The sequence below is a fragment of the Dryobates pubescens genome, chromosome 30 (genome assembly GCF_014839835.1).
Source record: "Dryobates pubescens isolate bDryPub1 chromosome 30, bDryPub1.pri, whole genome shotgun sequence".
Lineage (NCBI taxonomy): Eukaryota > Metazoa > Chordata > Aves > Piciformes > Picidae > Dryobates > Dryobates pubescens.
In genome coordinates, this window is record NC_071641.1 from 17,264 (window position 1) to 29,821 (window position 12,558).

Sequence of the window (12,558 nt, forward strand, 5' to 3'; positions counted from 1 at the left end):
ACACTGGCTGAAGGAAGCATTTTGGTTAGCCACAGGCTATGGTGTAGGCCTGTAAATCTGCCTGAGAAAGGAGGATACTACAAGATGAACAGTGCGTGCAAAAGGGAAGCTTCTACTGGAACACGGTGAGGGAGATGAGTGAGAAGTACAGACTCACTCTGTCTGCGGTGCGGTGGAACAGTCCGAGGGATGCCCTGGAATGAGCCCTGCCAGGGAGAGAAGGAGGGAGCAGAATACCCACCCTGTGCAGAAAGAGAGAGGGGGAGAAGTATAATAAAAAAAGAGAACAGGGAAAAAACAAGACACCAAAAAGCCATCCCATTCTTTCTTCTCCCCCCATAATGGTATCACTTCCCAGTTCTACTTTGTAAAAGCAAATGCTACCAAAAAGCAAATGAGCCCAGAGGAAAAATGACATCATGATGCCCTGAACTAGCAAAAAAAAAAAGTCTTACAAAATGCCTCCATTTTTATTCAGTACATATATGCTCATACATCTGTTAAAGACGGTTTCAAGGGAAAAGTATAGGAATTGAGCTTTTCTTTTTTAAAATACATACTAAAAATTGCATTTTTTCAGCTTTCAAAGGTGTTTTTGAAATGCTTCACCAAGCAGTAAGTTTTTTAACACTAATCTGCTGTCAGCTTTAGTTTACAATAAAAAATTTCAAATGCATAGAAACACATTTTTCTAGCAAATCCTAGCCCTTTGGAGGCCATTTCCCTCATGTTTTCATATTATTATTAAATGTAGAAGACAAGTAACATAGAACTGTTTTCCTTTCACTTTGCTCTTGGACCTTGAGTACTCCATTACAGGACTAGAGAACTGTGCATGTCCACGCCAATGCTGGGCTTGCCTGTCAGACATTTTAGATCACCACAGCAGGGACACTATAGTAGTTTCATTCTCAAAACAAGAAGAAGTAGTCTATAATTTTCTCCATACCCTAAGCTTTAAAAGAAATCTATCCAAGTTCAAACTGCCCTCTTAAACTGCATAAACTTAACTTCCTACTTCAGCGAAAGGTGTTTAAGTCTTTACAATTCTTTCACCCTTTAGCAGGTGAAAACTTCTGCCTCTACAAGTTCTTGAATATTGTGCTATCAGTAATGACTGCCACCACCTCCTGGTTACCAGTAACCAGCAGGTATCAAAAGCAACAAGTTGTAGTTACTCTTTGAGACAGCAAGCATAAGATGTCTGAAAGAACATCTGTATCAAGGAAACCATGAACACAGTTTGTCCCTCCTCTCCAGTTTCTCTGCTGGTATATCTGCTGCGGGTAATACTGCCAGGGCTGGACAAACAATGAAGTTTTATTTCCATGCTGCTTCTTTTCAAAGAAAGTTAAGCATTACATTATTTCTATAAAGAAATAAACTGATTTTATCATAGGAGAACTTTAAGCACTTTCCTGACTTTCCAGCTATCTCAGTCTAGTTAGATTTTTACCTACAACTATTCCACACTTCAGTACTGCTCAGGTGTAACTTAACATGTGCATTTAATAAAATTTTAGAATTTGCCAGCCAGAAGACTTTAGAACAGGAAATAAAGGGGGAAAAAATCTGACAAGACCTCTTTGTTCTTCTTCAGAAGCTGAGATGAAATGATTCTTGGAGCAAAATCCAAGGAAAAAAAATTAAACAAGTTCTTTAATCTGATTGTCTCTAGATGGAGATATCGATTACCTAACACTCGGAAGGCCTTCATCGGTAGCCATTAAAAATCAACACAATTTTTAGGCTGCTGCGTGAAAGAACAACGGTACGTACTTCAGTCAAGCAAGATGAAAAAATAACTTAAGTTGCATCAGCTAAGTACTAAATACAGAAATATTCCTCGGAACAAAATTAATGATTGATGAGACATTAACAGCAGCTTTGGATTTTCACAGCACTGTAAAAAAGAATACTTAATTTCTCAGGTTTGTTCACACTTCATTCTAAATTGTCTCAAGGTGAGATAACAACAAAGGATTCTTTCCGCTCTCTAAACAATAACTTAATCTTCAGATAGTAAAAAGCACAGTATTCTCAAGAATAGGTTTCATCTTGTAGAGATTTATCCAAGTTGGCAATGGGCTTTTTTACAGAGGTCTTTAAATTTTTTAATGCATCAAGAAGGGAGGTGAAAATTTTGTATCCTTTCCCTTCTCCTCTTTAAAGAGAAAGATTAAGACAAATACAAGGCAGATGAGCTAGATAACAGTTGTGATACTACTGTAAAAGCAAATAAATATTTAGATGCTTTGATACATTCCAGTAATTTTTAAGAATCCATAACAGCACTTCAGAGCAAAGCACTAAGAACAGTCCTCTCAATAATTCTTCATGTTATTGACACATTACTCTGACTGGAGAAGTAAATGAAGTAAGTGCAAGTTAACTTCCTTCAGTGTTTTTTGCCTGCTAAATTGAGTTCGTCTCCAGGCATTGTTCAATCCCCTTTTCCCAAATGCAGGAGAACATTCTATAATGACAAGCAAAATAACTAGCTCTTGATCTGGCAGTAGTCTTAAGAGTTTATACTGCTTGTATAGGCAAATGTCAAATAAATGCCAGATTCCTTATTTGTTAAAAAAAAAATAAAAAACATAACAAGTGCTGCTTAATTACACATCAGATCAGCATCAGTTGAGCCAAGGATGGAGGAGGATATACTGAGAATTTATTAGGTAGTCCTTAAATCTTACAAGGAAACAATGCCAGAACTGAAAAATGAGAATATGACTTACCTCATTTTTACTAAAATCAAAACATAAACATCTGATGGGATTTCAATGGGTTTTCCTGGGTTTCGAAGCAAGTCTTTCCACTTGCATTTCAGCAGCTCCTCCCCTATCTGCTCACTGCATCAAGCCACTAAGCTTAGATCCCATCCTTCTCACTTCCCAGATACTAGAATTGTGAAACAGCAAAAGCATTCCAAAAGAGAAGTGATTCAGAACTTTAAATACCAGGCAAAACAGCAGATTCAGGAGTGGAAAAATAAGACCAGCTCAAATAAAGTAGACTAAGAACTGTGTGTGTGTGTGTGTTTGTAAAGGATGAATGTTCTTCAGAGATTCTGATGAATTGTACAATTGCTGCTAAGTGCTTTATGAAGTTCTGACTAACTGCACAGCAAAAGCAGACTTCCCTATTGCCATGAAGAAACCTCAGCCTTAGAATGAGCAATCGCAGCAACGAAAGTAACTGCTTCTGCCAGAACAGGACAAGAGAAAGGTTTCTAAGCTGTTGTTACACAGTAACTTTAGGCCAACAGCCAAGTATTCTGGCTCTTGCTCCAAGGATACACCAATATCCCAAACGGTTTCTGCTTTAAGAAGAATTTTCTGTTACAGAACCACAAACACAAGAAAGATAAATTTTTATCCATACGACTGGAACCTTTGAGCACTTCCAAGTACAAGTGATTTTTGGCTGCACCTCATCCAGCATTGCCACTTGTCACAGAGCTCCACATAATGACCAAACCTAGACTTACATACTTTTAAGTATTAATGCAAACAACTGCAGTAGTCTCCTCTTGCCATCTAGCACCCAGAAGGTGATGATTAATAAGCATTTCTGACATGCAACAGTCTTTGGGAAGTGAATAGGTCCAAAAACCAACCAACCAACCACACCACACCACACACACACAAAAAACCCCACCCGCACAAAAGCCCCCAAACAAACAAACAAAAATTACCCAAAAAAGCGTCTTATGTGCCAATTTGCACTAAACCGAAAAGAACTGCCTGTGAAGGTTTTAAAGAGCCTTTCTTCTGTGTATGCCCCTATGTGTTATGTGCTGTCACTGTTAACAGTACAAGAAATAGATGCACCACATGACTATCTTAAATCCAGCTATGGTTCTGTCTCACTAAGCATGCATGTTATAACAGATCAGCAAAGAAATGGCAGAGAGAATGAGAGAAACCTAGGGTGAATGTTAAGATAAACACTAACAGAGTGACTTGGCTTCAAAATCTGAAAAGTTAAATTCATGGTTCCAGAGTCAAATCTCAAAGGGAGTTTAAGGCCAAGGTTGAAAGACATTTAAAAAAAAAAAAAAAAAAAAAGTTCATCAAAACAAATGTGAAAGGCTTTGGAACAAACAACTGGAAGGCTCAAATGGAAAGTAAGGAAGATCTCACTGCAGAAGCAGAGATGTAGCTAAGAAGAAGAATAAGCATGCTCCCATGCAGACTGAGGGGTTTTGTTGTCATATTGTCAACAAGAAGAACGTATACACATTTAGGAAGCAAAGCCTAATCACTGTGTACTGCTCTGACAGCAAGGAGAAAAAACAGCTTTTCCTATATGCTATCTACTGAGCATCCATGAAATAGTAGTTGTGTTACACTAATGAACCTGAGAGGTCAGAATCTTACCTACAATGCCAACCAAATTCAGGGCTTTCTAATTCGCTTGCTTGTCTTCTACTTCTCAGCATCTGCAAACAACTTTTCCACTTTGACAAACCAAAAACTTGTTGACCTGAACTTGACATCTAACCACTTTGCCCTCAAAATCTCAACAACAGTATTGGTATTTAATATTACAGAAATAATGCCACAAATTCTGCATTACCACAGATTACATTCTTGGTAAGCTATTTCTGTCAACTTTAACTTCTTCAGGAAATTTTATGCTCAAAACCTAAGTAAGAGTGTTCAGGTACTGGAACAGACAGTCCAGAGGTGGCAGAGTCACAGTTCCTGGAGATGTTCAAGAAATGTATGGACATGGCACTTCAGGACATACTTTAACAGGCATGGTGGTGTTGGGTTGAAGGTCGGACTCAATGATTCTCCAGCCAAAACAATTATAAGATTAACTGCAAGTGAATTCTGTAGAAGAGAGCTGTAAGACATCTTTCTAAAACCACCATCAAGGAATACTTGTACAAGCCTTCATCCTGAAGACAGCTATCCAGAAATTCCAAGTTATCAGTCAGCAATTCCACAGATTTTCAGCACACTGTCAGGAGACTAGTTACAAGAAATACCATGCAGCAGACAGAGCAGCCAGGCAATTGGTACCTAGCCATTGATTATTAATAGGCCAAATTTCCAAAAGATTTCTTTGCAGCCATTAGGTTTTACTGCATGAGTACTAAGTTCCAATGACTAACCTGAAGTTACACAGCTTCCATTTATATACACATTTGCCTTTTAAATGGGAGGGGTGGGAAGAGGAAAAAAAAACCCACCCAACTAAATATGCTTTCAAAAACGGCAGTCTCTAAAAAGCATAGCACCAGACAAGTTTATAATCGCATCAGGATGGGCTATTTTCTGGAAATAAGTGGTAATAAAGGCAGAAAGAAAGAAAAACATAAACATATTGTTTCTTTAGAAGTTAATGACATGCCTTATTCCTGGAAGTGTTTAAAACCATGCTGGATGAAGCTCTAAGCAACCTGGTATAGTGAGAGGTGTCCCTGCCTATAGAAGGAAGGTTGGAACTAGTTGATCTTTAAAGAATCCCTTCCAACTCTAGCCATTCTGTGATTCTGTGACATTTTTAAAAGAGTATGTTTAATTATATTCACTTGCCTCTTTACTGGGTGAGCCATGAAGTGATCAGAAATATTGGCTGTTCCAAATGGACAGAAAAGATGCAATAAATTGCTGCCATTCACAGAATCACAGAATATATCTGGAAGAGACCTCAAAGGTCATCCAGTCCAACCCTCACCCCAAGCTGAAATGTTTTAATAGCCAGTTGCCACTCTTACCATTTCCTAGCTTATTCCAGTATCTATTCTTTGTGAAACACTAATGTTTCTTGAAGCACTTCCATATTTTTTTTTCCAATCAGTAAATTGCTCTATGTTCCTAGAATGTTATTTATGCTTCAGAAACCAACACATAGCATCAATTCCAGAATTCATAAACTGCCAGAATAAAGTCTGAAGTTACGATAATGGAACTAAAGCAATTTTCTTACATTCACAATCATTTAAAGTGACTGGCAGGTCAACTCTTACACAAAAACCCCAAAACAGTTAAATATTCATCAACTTTGACAACTTAAGCTTAAAGAAAAAAGAAGGTTATATGCCTCAAAGGAGCAATTCTCTCATTGCCAAGATGCTCAATCATTATTTGGGTTTTAAAAATATAGTCTATACAAAAACTTCATCATTCCATAAACATTTAACTTCATTTCATGATTCACACCACCTTTAGGAACAATAAACCTGATTTCTCCCAGCCTATACCCTCAGTTCAAGACTCTTAAACTGAACAGGAATGTTAAGGAGAAACATCTTTTCTTTTTGTGAGAATATTTTACTTGGGTGTCTCCTCTGTTTCCATTTATTGTACCCCTGCCTCAAAACAGAGCAAATTGTGCCTCTTTTCTACAAGTGACATTTTGTGTTACTGGGTTCCAGATCAACAATGATTTCATGCCTGTGTTTTTTCTGCATTCATAGATCTATTAAGTTGTGCAGGCATATGCATGTTAGCAAAGCAACTGCTGAAGTTGAGGTGTGATTGTTAGAACTGAAAGTTAGCTACACCAGCAAGACTACCACCTTCCTTTACAAAATCCCTCATTAAGGAGCTCCTATCAATTTCTGCTTGTCCATTCAAAGCCTGTAACTTACAAATACACAAATGACGAGACACTAAAAAACCCCACCACACTTTGCCGAAAGCTTTCCAGCCATCCTTTACAAATAAAAGCTTCTGAAAGGCAGTTGGCTGCAAAAACATATCAGCACTTCAAACTCCTTTCTCAATTTCCATCATAGGCATGTAGATAAAACTACTGAGATGTTTATTGTGTCATCATCTACTGATCATATGCCTGCACACACATGCATGTGTATCCATAACCCATAAGCCCAGCTGATTGCTGTTCACAAGTGGTGTACCCCATGTCTTGGTACTGGGGCCAGTTCCGTTTAACATCTTTATTAATGATTTGGATGAGGGGATCAAGGGCACCATCAACAAGTTTGCAGATGACACTAAAGTCAGCAGTGGTGTTGATCTGCTCAAGGGTAGGAAGGCACAGTAGAGAGATCTGAACAGGTTAAATCAATGGGCTGAAGGTACTGATGGGCAAATGGCTGAACATGACTCAGCGGTGAGCCCAGGTGGCCAAGAAGGCCAATGACATCCTGGCCTGGAAGTGACTGTGCTCCTGTACTCAGCTCTGGTGAGGCCACAGCTTGGAGTACTGTGTTAAATTCTGAGCACCATAGAAAAAAAAAAGACATTGAGGTCCTGGAGGGTTTCCAGAGAAGAAAAACAAGGCTAGTGAAGGGTTTGGAGGGCATAGCATACAAGGAGCAGCTAGAAGAGTTGGAATTCTTTAGTCTGGAGAAGGCAAGCATAAGGGGAGATCTTAATTGCTCTCTACAACTATCTGGAAGGAGGTTGGAGTAAGACTGGTGTCAGTTTCCCAAGTAACTGGAGACAGGACAAGAGGAAAAGGGTTTAAATTGTCCCAGGGGAGGTTTATATTGGACATTAGGAAAAACATCTTTACTGAGAGAGTGGCGAGGCATTGGAACAAGCTGCCCAGGGAGGTGGAGGAGTAACCATCCCTGCAGGTGCTCACAAAGCTGTAGATGTGGCATTTCAGGATATCATTCAGTGGTAATGGTAATTGGGTTACAGTCGGACTCGATCTTAAAAGTCTTCTCCAGCTTTAAGTGGTTCTGTGATTCTGTGATCATATACATACATCCAATACACAACCATGAATATAGCAGTGGGGTTTTTTGGACTTTTTTAAAAGAAAAAAAAATTAACCCAAACTTCTTCACACCAAAGCAAATGTCTTTTGGAAACAGGTCACTCAACCTAAAGCTCCTGTAGTTCGCAACTGACTTTCAACGATAAGTACTCTGCTTCAGGATTTATGTATAAAATGAGACAGGAATAAAAAGGAACATGGAAGCAAAAACAGTCACTAATCTTATAATAGCATCAATGCACAAAAAACATCAAATGAACATCACATATATGAAACATCAATTAAACATCACATACATGAAATTAAAGCTTAAAAAAAAGAAAAGTTCAGAAGTACTCAAGTAACAGGAAAAGAGAAATGGGATAAACAAAGACATTACACACATTCTGGAACACATGTGTCAGAGCAAAACAAAAGATACTTAAGGTTCTGTTCTCACATTGAATTCTTTGCACACAGAAGACAGTAGGAAAGCATGGTGTCAAGATAAAGCTATTTGCTAGCAACTGGTAAACATTCAGTGTGGTGGTATTTCTATCCTAGCACTGTGTATTTAACAAAATAATTTGAGAAGGATAGCAGGGGAAATTTATCTTTACTAGCACCTTACATCAAGTAACATATGGCAGGGTAAAAACAAAGAAAAAACAGGAACTAACCCACTTTTGCTGTTTTAGAACACTCTTAGGATTCTCTAGCTGGAGCTGTAGCTTCAAGATGAAAAGACAAATTTGCTGGTGACTGACAAAGGCGCTGCTAATCATTCAAGGGTATTATTATTGTTAATATCAAATATGTCGTTCCTCCCCTAAGTATTCTATTATCATTCTATAAGGCACTTAGGTTTTATGTAACAGAAACAAATGTCATCCATGAAACAACATATGAGAATGAAAATGTCCTTTGTCAAAGTGCTTTTCACCCAATGACTTTTTTTGAAGAATAAAGTTATATTAGAGGAGTAACTTTTCTTTTTACACTTATTTACTGAAACTTAGGCTATACTCTTTCTTTTTCTCAACAATGTTCAAGGCCAGGGTGGATGAGACCTTAAGCAACCTGGCCTAGTGGAAGATTTCTCTGCCAGTGGGTTAGAACTGGACGATCTTTAAGGTCCCTTCCAACCTAAACCATTCTATGAATCAACGATGAAACTTTCACCAGGAAAAAAAATCCAAATAAAGACACCTATAACTTTGAAGTGAGCATACAGGAAGATATCTTCTGTATAATTAGATAAACAGCTTGGACTGACTGTAACATAATCAGTGCAAAAGGTAATCACCCTTTAAAGAGATTTTTAAAGTTTACATACCTAAAAGAAATGTTTGTAATAGATGTTTAAATGAAAGAGTTGCAAAAGAATGGAAGCAATGCACGGAAGAGCTACCACTCTGACATACAGCACAGAATCTCCTAAACAAGGCCCACTTGTGTGGCAGTAAAAGCAGTAGGAAATAAAATGCAGAAGTCACAAGTGAGATGGAATGACACGGTTCACTCACAGAACTCCTCCTCCAGGAGGTTTGTGTAAATTTATCAGCATACGCGCATGTTGTCCCTGTAGGTCTTTGACTGTCTTTCTGGCAGTTACATCTAACAGCCTTAATCAGCCCCAAAAAAAAAATAGAAAGAGAAAGGAAAATTTGTTAGCAGAAAACTGACAAAGCCTCTTGAAAATGAAGACAAGGTCCCGTGTTCAAACATCATGCATTACTTGACAGTACAACACAGTATGATTGAAGCATAGAAACCACTATTTACAGTGCTGCACAACTGCTTCTCTTCCCAAAGTGGATTTAGAAAAAATCCAGAATAATTAGGGATTTTGGGGAAAGGAATCTGATATGCTTAAATTTCTGAAGCACAATGTTCTTAAAGTCACCTTTCAATAATTACAAACAGAAATTTCACCCATCTTTACCACAGAGGTTCTTAGCTGCAAGAAAAGTCTTCATTTACTGCAGTAACTTAAGACTCTCTTGCAGCTAAGAAACTCTGGAAGCCTATCAGGAAATGTGAAATTTCCTTGAAGAAATCTTTTAAGAATGATGTTAAGAGTGAGACTAATTCTATTGGGGGAAAAAACAACACCTACTGCAAAATACTAACAGACAAGAAGATCATTTGTTTAGGTATGCTGTGATCTGGAATTCCATTTTTAAGCAGAACTGAAAGTGAAATCTGAGCCTGTCATTTTTGTTTGAGAGGGAATTATCTCATTCTAGACAGGGTAAGGATGAAGACCACGGGTCAATTTCAGTACACAGCTAAACACTTCATTAGTCACATAAGGCTGTCTCTAGCCACAGCTTGAAATGGCTTGAAAATGGGGAGCTGTTTTGCAAGAACTGTCATGGCAGGGGAGTTTACCAGAATCAAATGCAATGATACACAGAGCAAAATCCAAAGAGAACTAAGAACAAGAGCAAATAATAAAAACGAGTAGGTATACTTGACTTTTGCTTGAGGACTTGTGTCTACCTGCAATGGATGTATGACAAAAATACTTCCACCACAACTTTTATTTATTTGGCCAATTTAATCTTACTATTCAACATATTTTGTTCTAATTTGTATTAAAAAAAAAAAATCAGCTACTAATACTGTCTTGCTTGGCTTTAAATTCTACGGTGGGATTCCTTATTGAACTAATGGACAGTATGGGAAAGAAGATAGAACAAAAAAAACCTTCAGGCAGAACAATAAGCCTACTGTTTGTCAATTTTTAAAGCACTAAGCATAAAGTCCCTTATATTTACTCACTGCTATTTCTGAACAGCTGCTCGAATTTTATGTTCAAAAGGTTTGTTTTGGAAATTAAATATATTTAACATTTTCATAAACATACTTGCTTAATGCCCTACATATAAATCATGACTGGCCTACAGAATTAAAGATCCCAGGTGTATAACTGCAAACACACTAGAACATGTAGAACTAAATGCTTACAGACCCATCAATCAGGTGGGTCTAAAAAGAACTAACTCCACTTTTGTTATGAAAGCATAGGAAATAATTAAATGTCTAGCCTCCATAACAATTTCCTATGGAAGTGCACGTTGGGATTTTGTGAAGCAGCTGGCACCATACTTACAAGTTGATGTTCTAATTGGTTGATTGTTTCATCCTTCTTCTTCAGTTCATCTTTAAGCTGCCTGATCTCATTCAGCAGATCAGCCATCTGCAAAACAACAGCAGGCAATATGAGATTTTCTGTAAGAGTGATACAATCCACATGAACACCTCTACAGGACATGGCATCAGATGTTCAGGGAGGACTGGCAGTAACATTAGCATATGCTTTCCTCTCAGTCACATAGTAAAATGAGCTGTAGGTATATAACCTAAAGAATGAAGAAACTTGACTAGCAGTCAAGGAGGCTGAGCTGACTCACTAAATTTTCCAGGGTAAGGAGATCACATGCATCTTTAATGCAGTAATTCATCTGTTGTACAATCAACCATAATCAAGAAGTTTAACATTCCAAGCAGTCAAACACCACCTGTTACTCATCATCCAATAAAAAAAAAACAACACCAAAAAACCACACACTAACCTGAAGCTTAAAAGTTAGGCAAACCACTATTTTAAAATGGCAGAAATAAAAGTACTTCAAAAACAGAAGTGTAACTACAATTACTGAATGCAAGTAGCACAACTCAGGTACTGTGTCCAGTTCTGGGGTCCCCATCATAAGGACACAGAGCTGTTGGAGTGAGTCCAGAGAGCCACAAAGGTGATCCAAGGGCTAGATCCTCTGCCATGGTGACAGGCTGAGGCAGCTGGGGTAGCTCAGCCTACACAAGAAAGCACACCAAGGGGACCTTAGAGCTGCTTTGAAATACCTGAAGGGATCCTACAGGAAGCCTGAAGAGGTACATTTCATAAGGGTGTCTAGCAATAACAAAAAGGGGTAATGTTTTTAAGCTGAAGGGGAGTAGGTTTAGACTGATCTTAGGAAAAATTTCTTCAGTATTTGGTTATAGAATCATAGAATCACAGAATCAGTAAGGTTGGAAAAGACTTCAAAGATCATCAAGTCCAACCTGTCACCCAAGACCTCACGACTACTAAACCACGGCACCAAGTGCCACATCCAATCCCTTTTTGAACACGTCCAGGGATGGTGACTCCCTGGGCAGCGCATTCTAATAGCTAACAACTCTCACTCTGTGAAAAACTTTCTCCTCACCTTAAGCCTACCCTTACCCTGGCTCAGCTTGAGACTGTGTCCTCTTGTTCTCTCACAGGTTGTCTGGGAGAAGAGACCAACCCCCTCCTGGCTACAACCACCTTTCAGGTAAGTTGTAGACAGAAATAAGGTCTCCCCTAAGCCTCCTCTTCTCCAGGCTAAACAATCCCAGCTCCCTCAGCCTCTCCTTGTAGGGCTTGTGCTCAAGGCCTCTCCCCAGCCTCGTTACCCTTCTCTGGACACGTTCAAGAGTCTCGATGTCCTTCTTAAATTGAGGGGCCCAGAACTGGACACAGGACTCAAGGTGTGGCCTAGCCAGTGCTGAGTACAGGGGCACAATGACTTCCCTGCTCCTGCTGGCCACACTAATTCTGATGCAGGCCAGGATGCCATTGGCCTTCTTGGCCACCTGGGCACACTGCTGGCTCATGTTCAGCTGGCTGTCAACCAGTACCCCCAAATCCCTTTCTGCCTGGCTGCTCTCCAGCCACCCTGACCCCAGCCTGTAGCACTGCATGTGGTTGTTGTGACCAAAGTGCAGCACCCAGCACTTGAATTGTTTGAATGCTATCATGTTGGACTCTGCCCATCTGTCCAGCCCGTCAAAGTCCCTCTGCAGAGCCCTTCTACCCTCTAACAGATCAACACATGC

The 12,558-nt window shown here is 39.1% G+C and overlaps 1 protein-coding gene across 1 annotated transcript in view; it reads right to left on the reverse strand.

The window, feature by feature from the left end:
• CCSER2 (coiled-coil serine rich protein 2) overlaps positions 1-12,558 on the reverse strand; it is a 62,833-nt gene that overhangs the window by 10,624 nt on the left and 39,651 nt on the right. Inside the window, exons 9-10 of the mRNA XM_054174671.1 lie at positions 10,808-10,894; positions 9,216-9,314 (exon numbers count right to left, since the gene is read on the reverse strand). Of these exons, the coding sequence (XP_054030646.1) occupies positions 9,216-9,314; positions 10,808-10,894 (186 nt within the window). The remainder of the gene's footprint in view (positions 1-9,215; positions 9,315-10,807; positions 10,895-12,558) is intronic.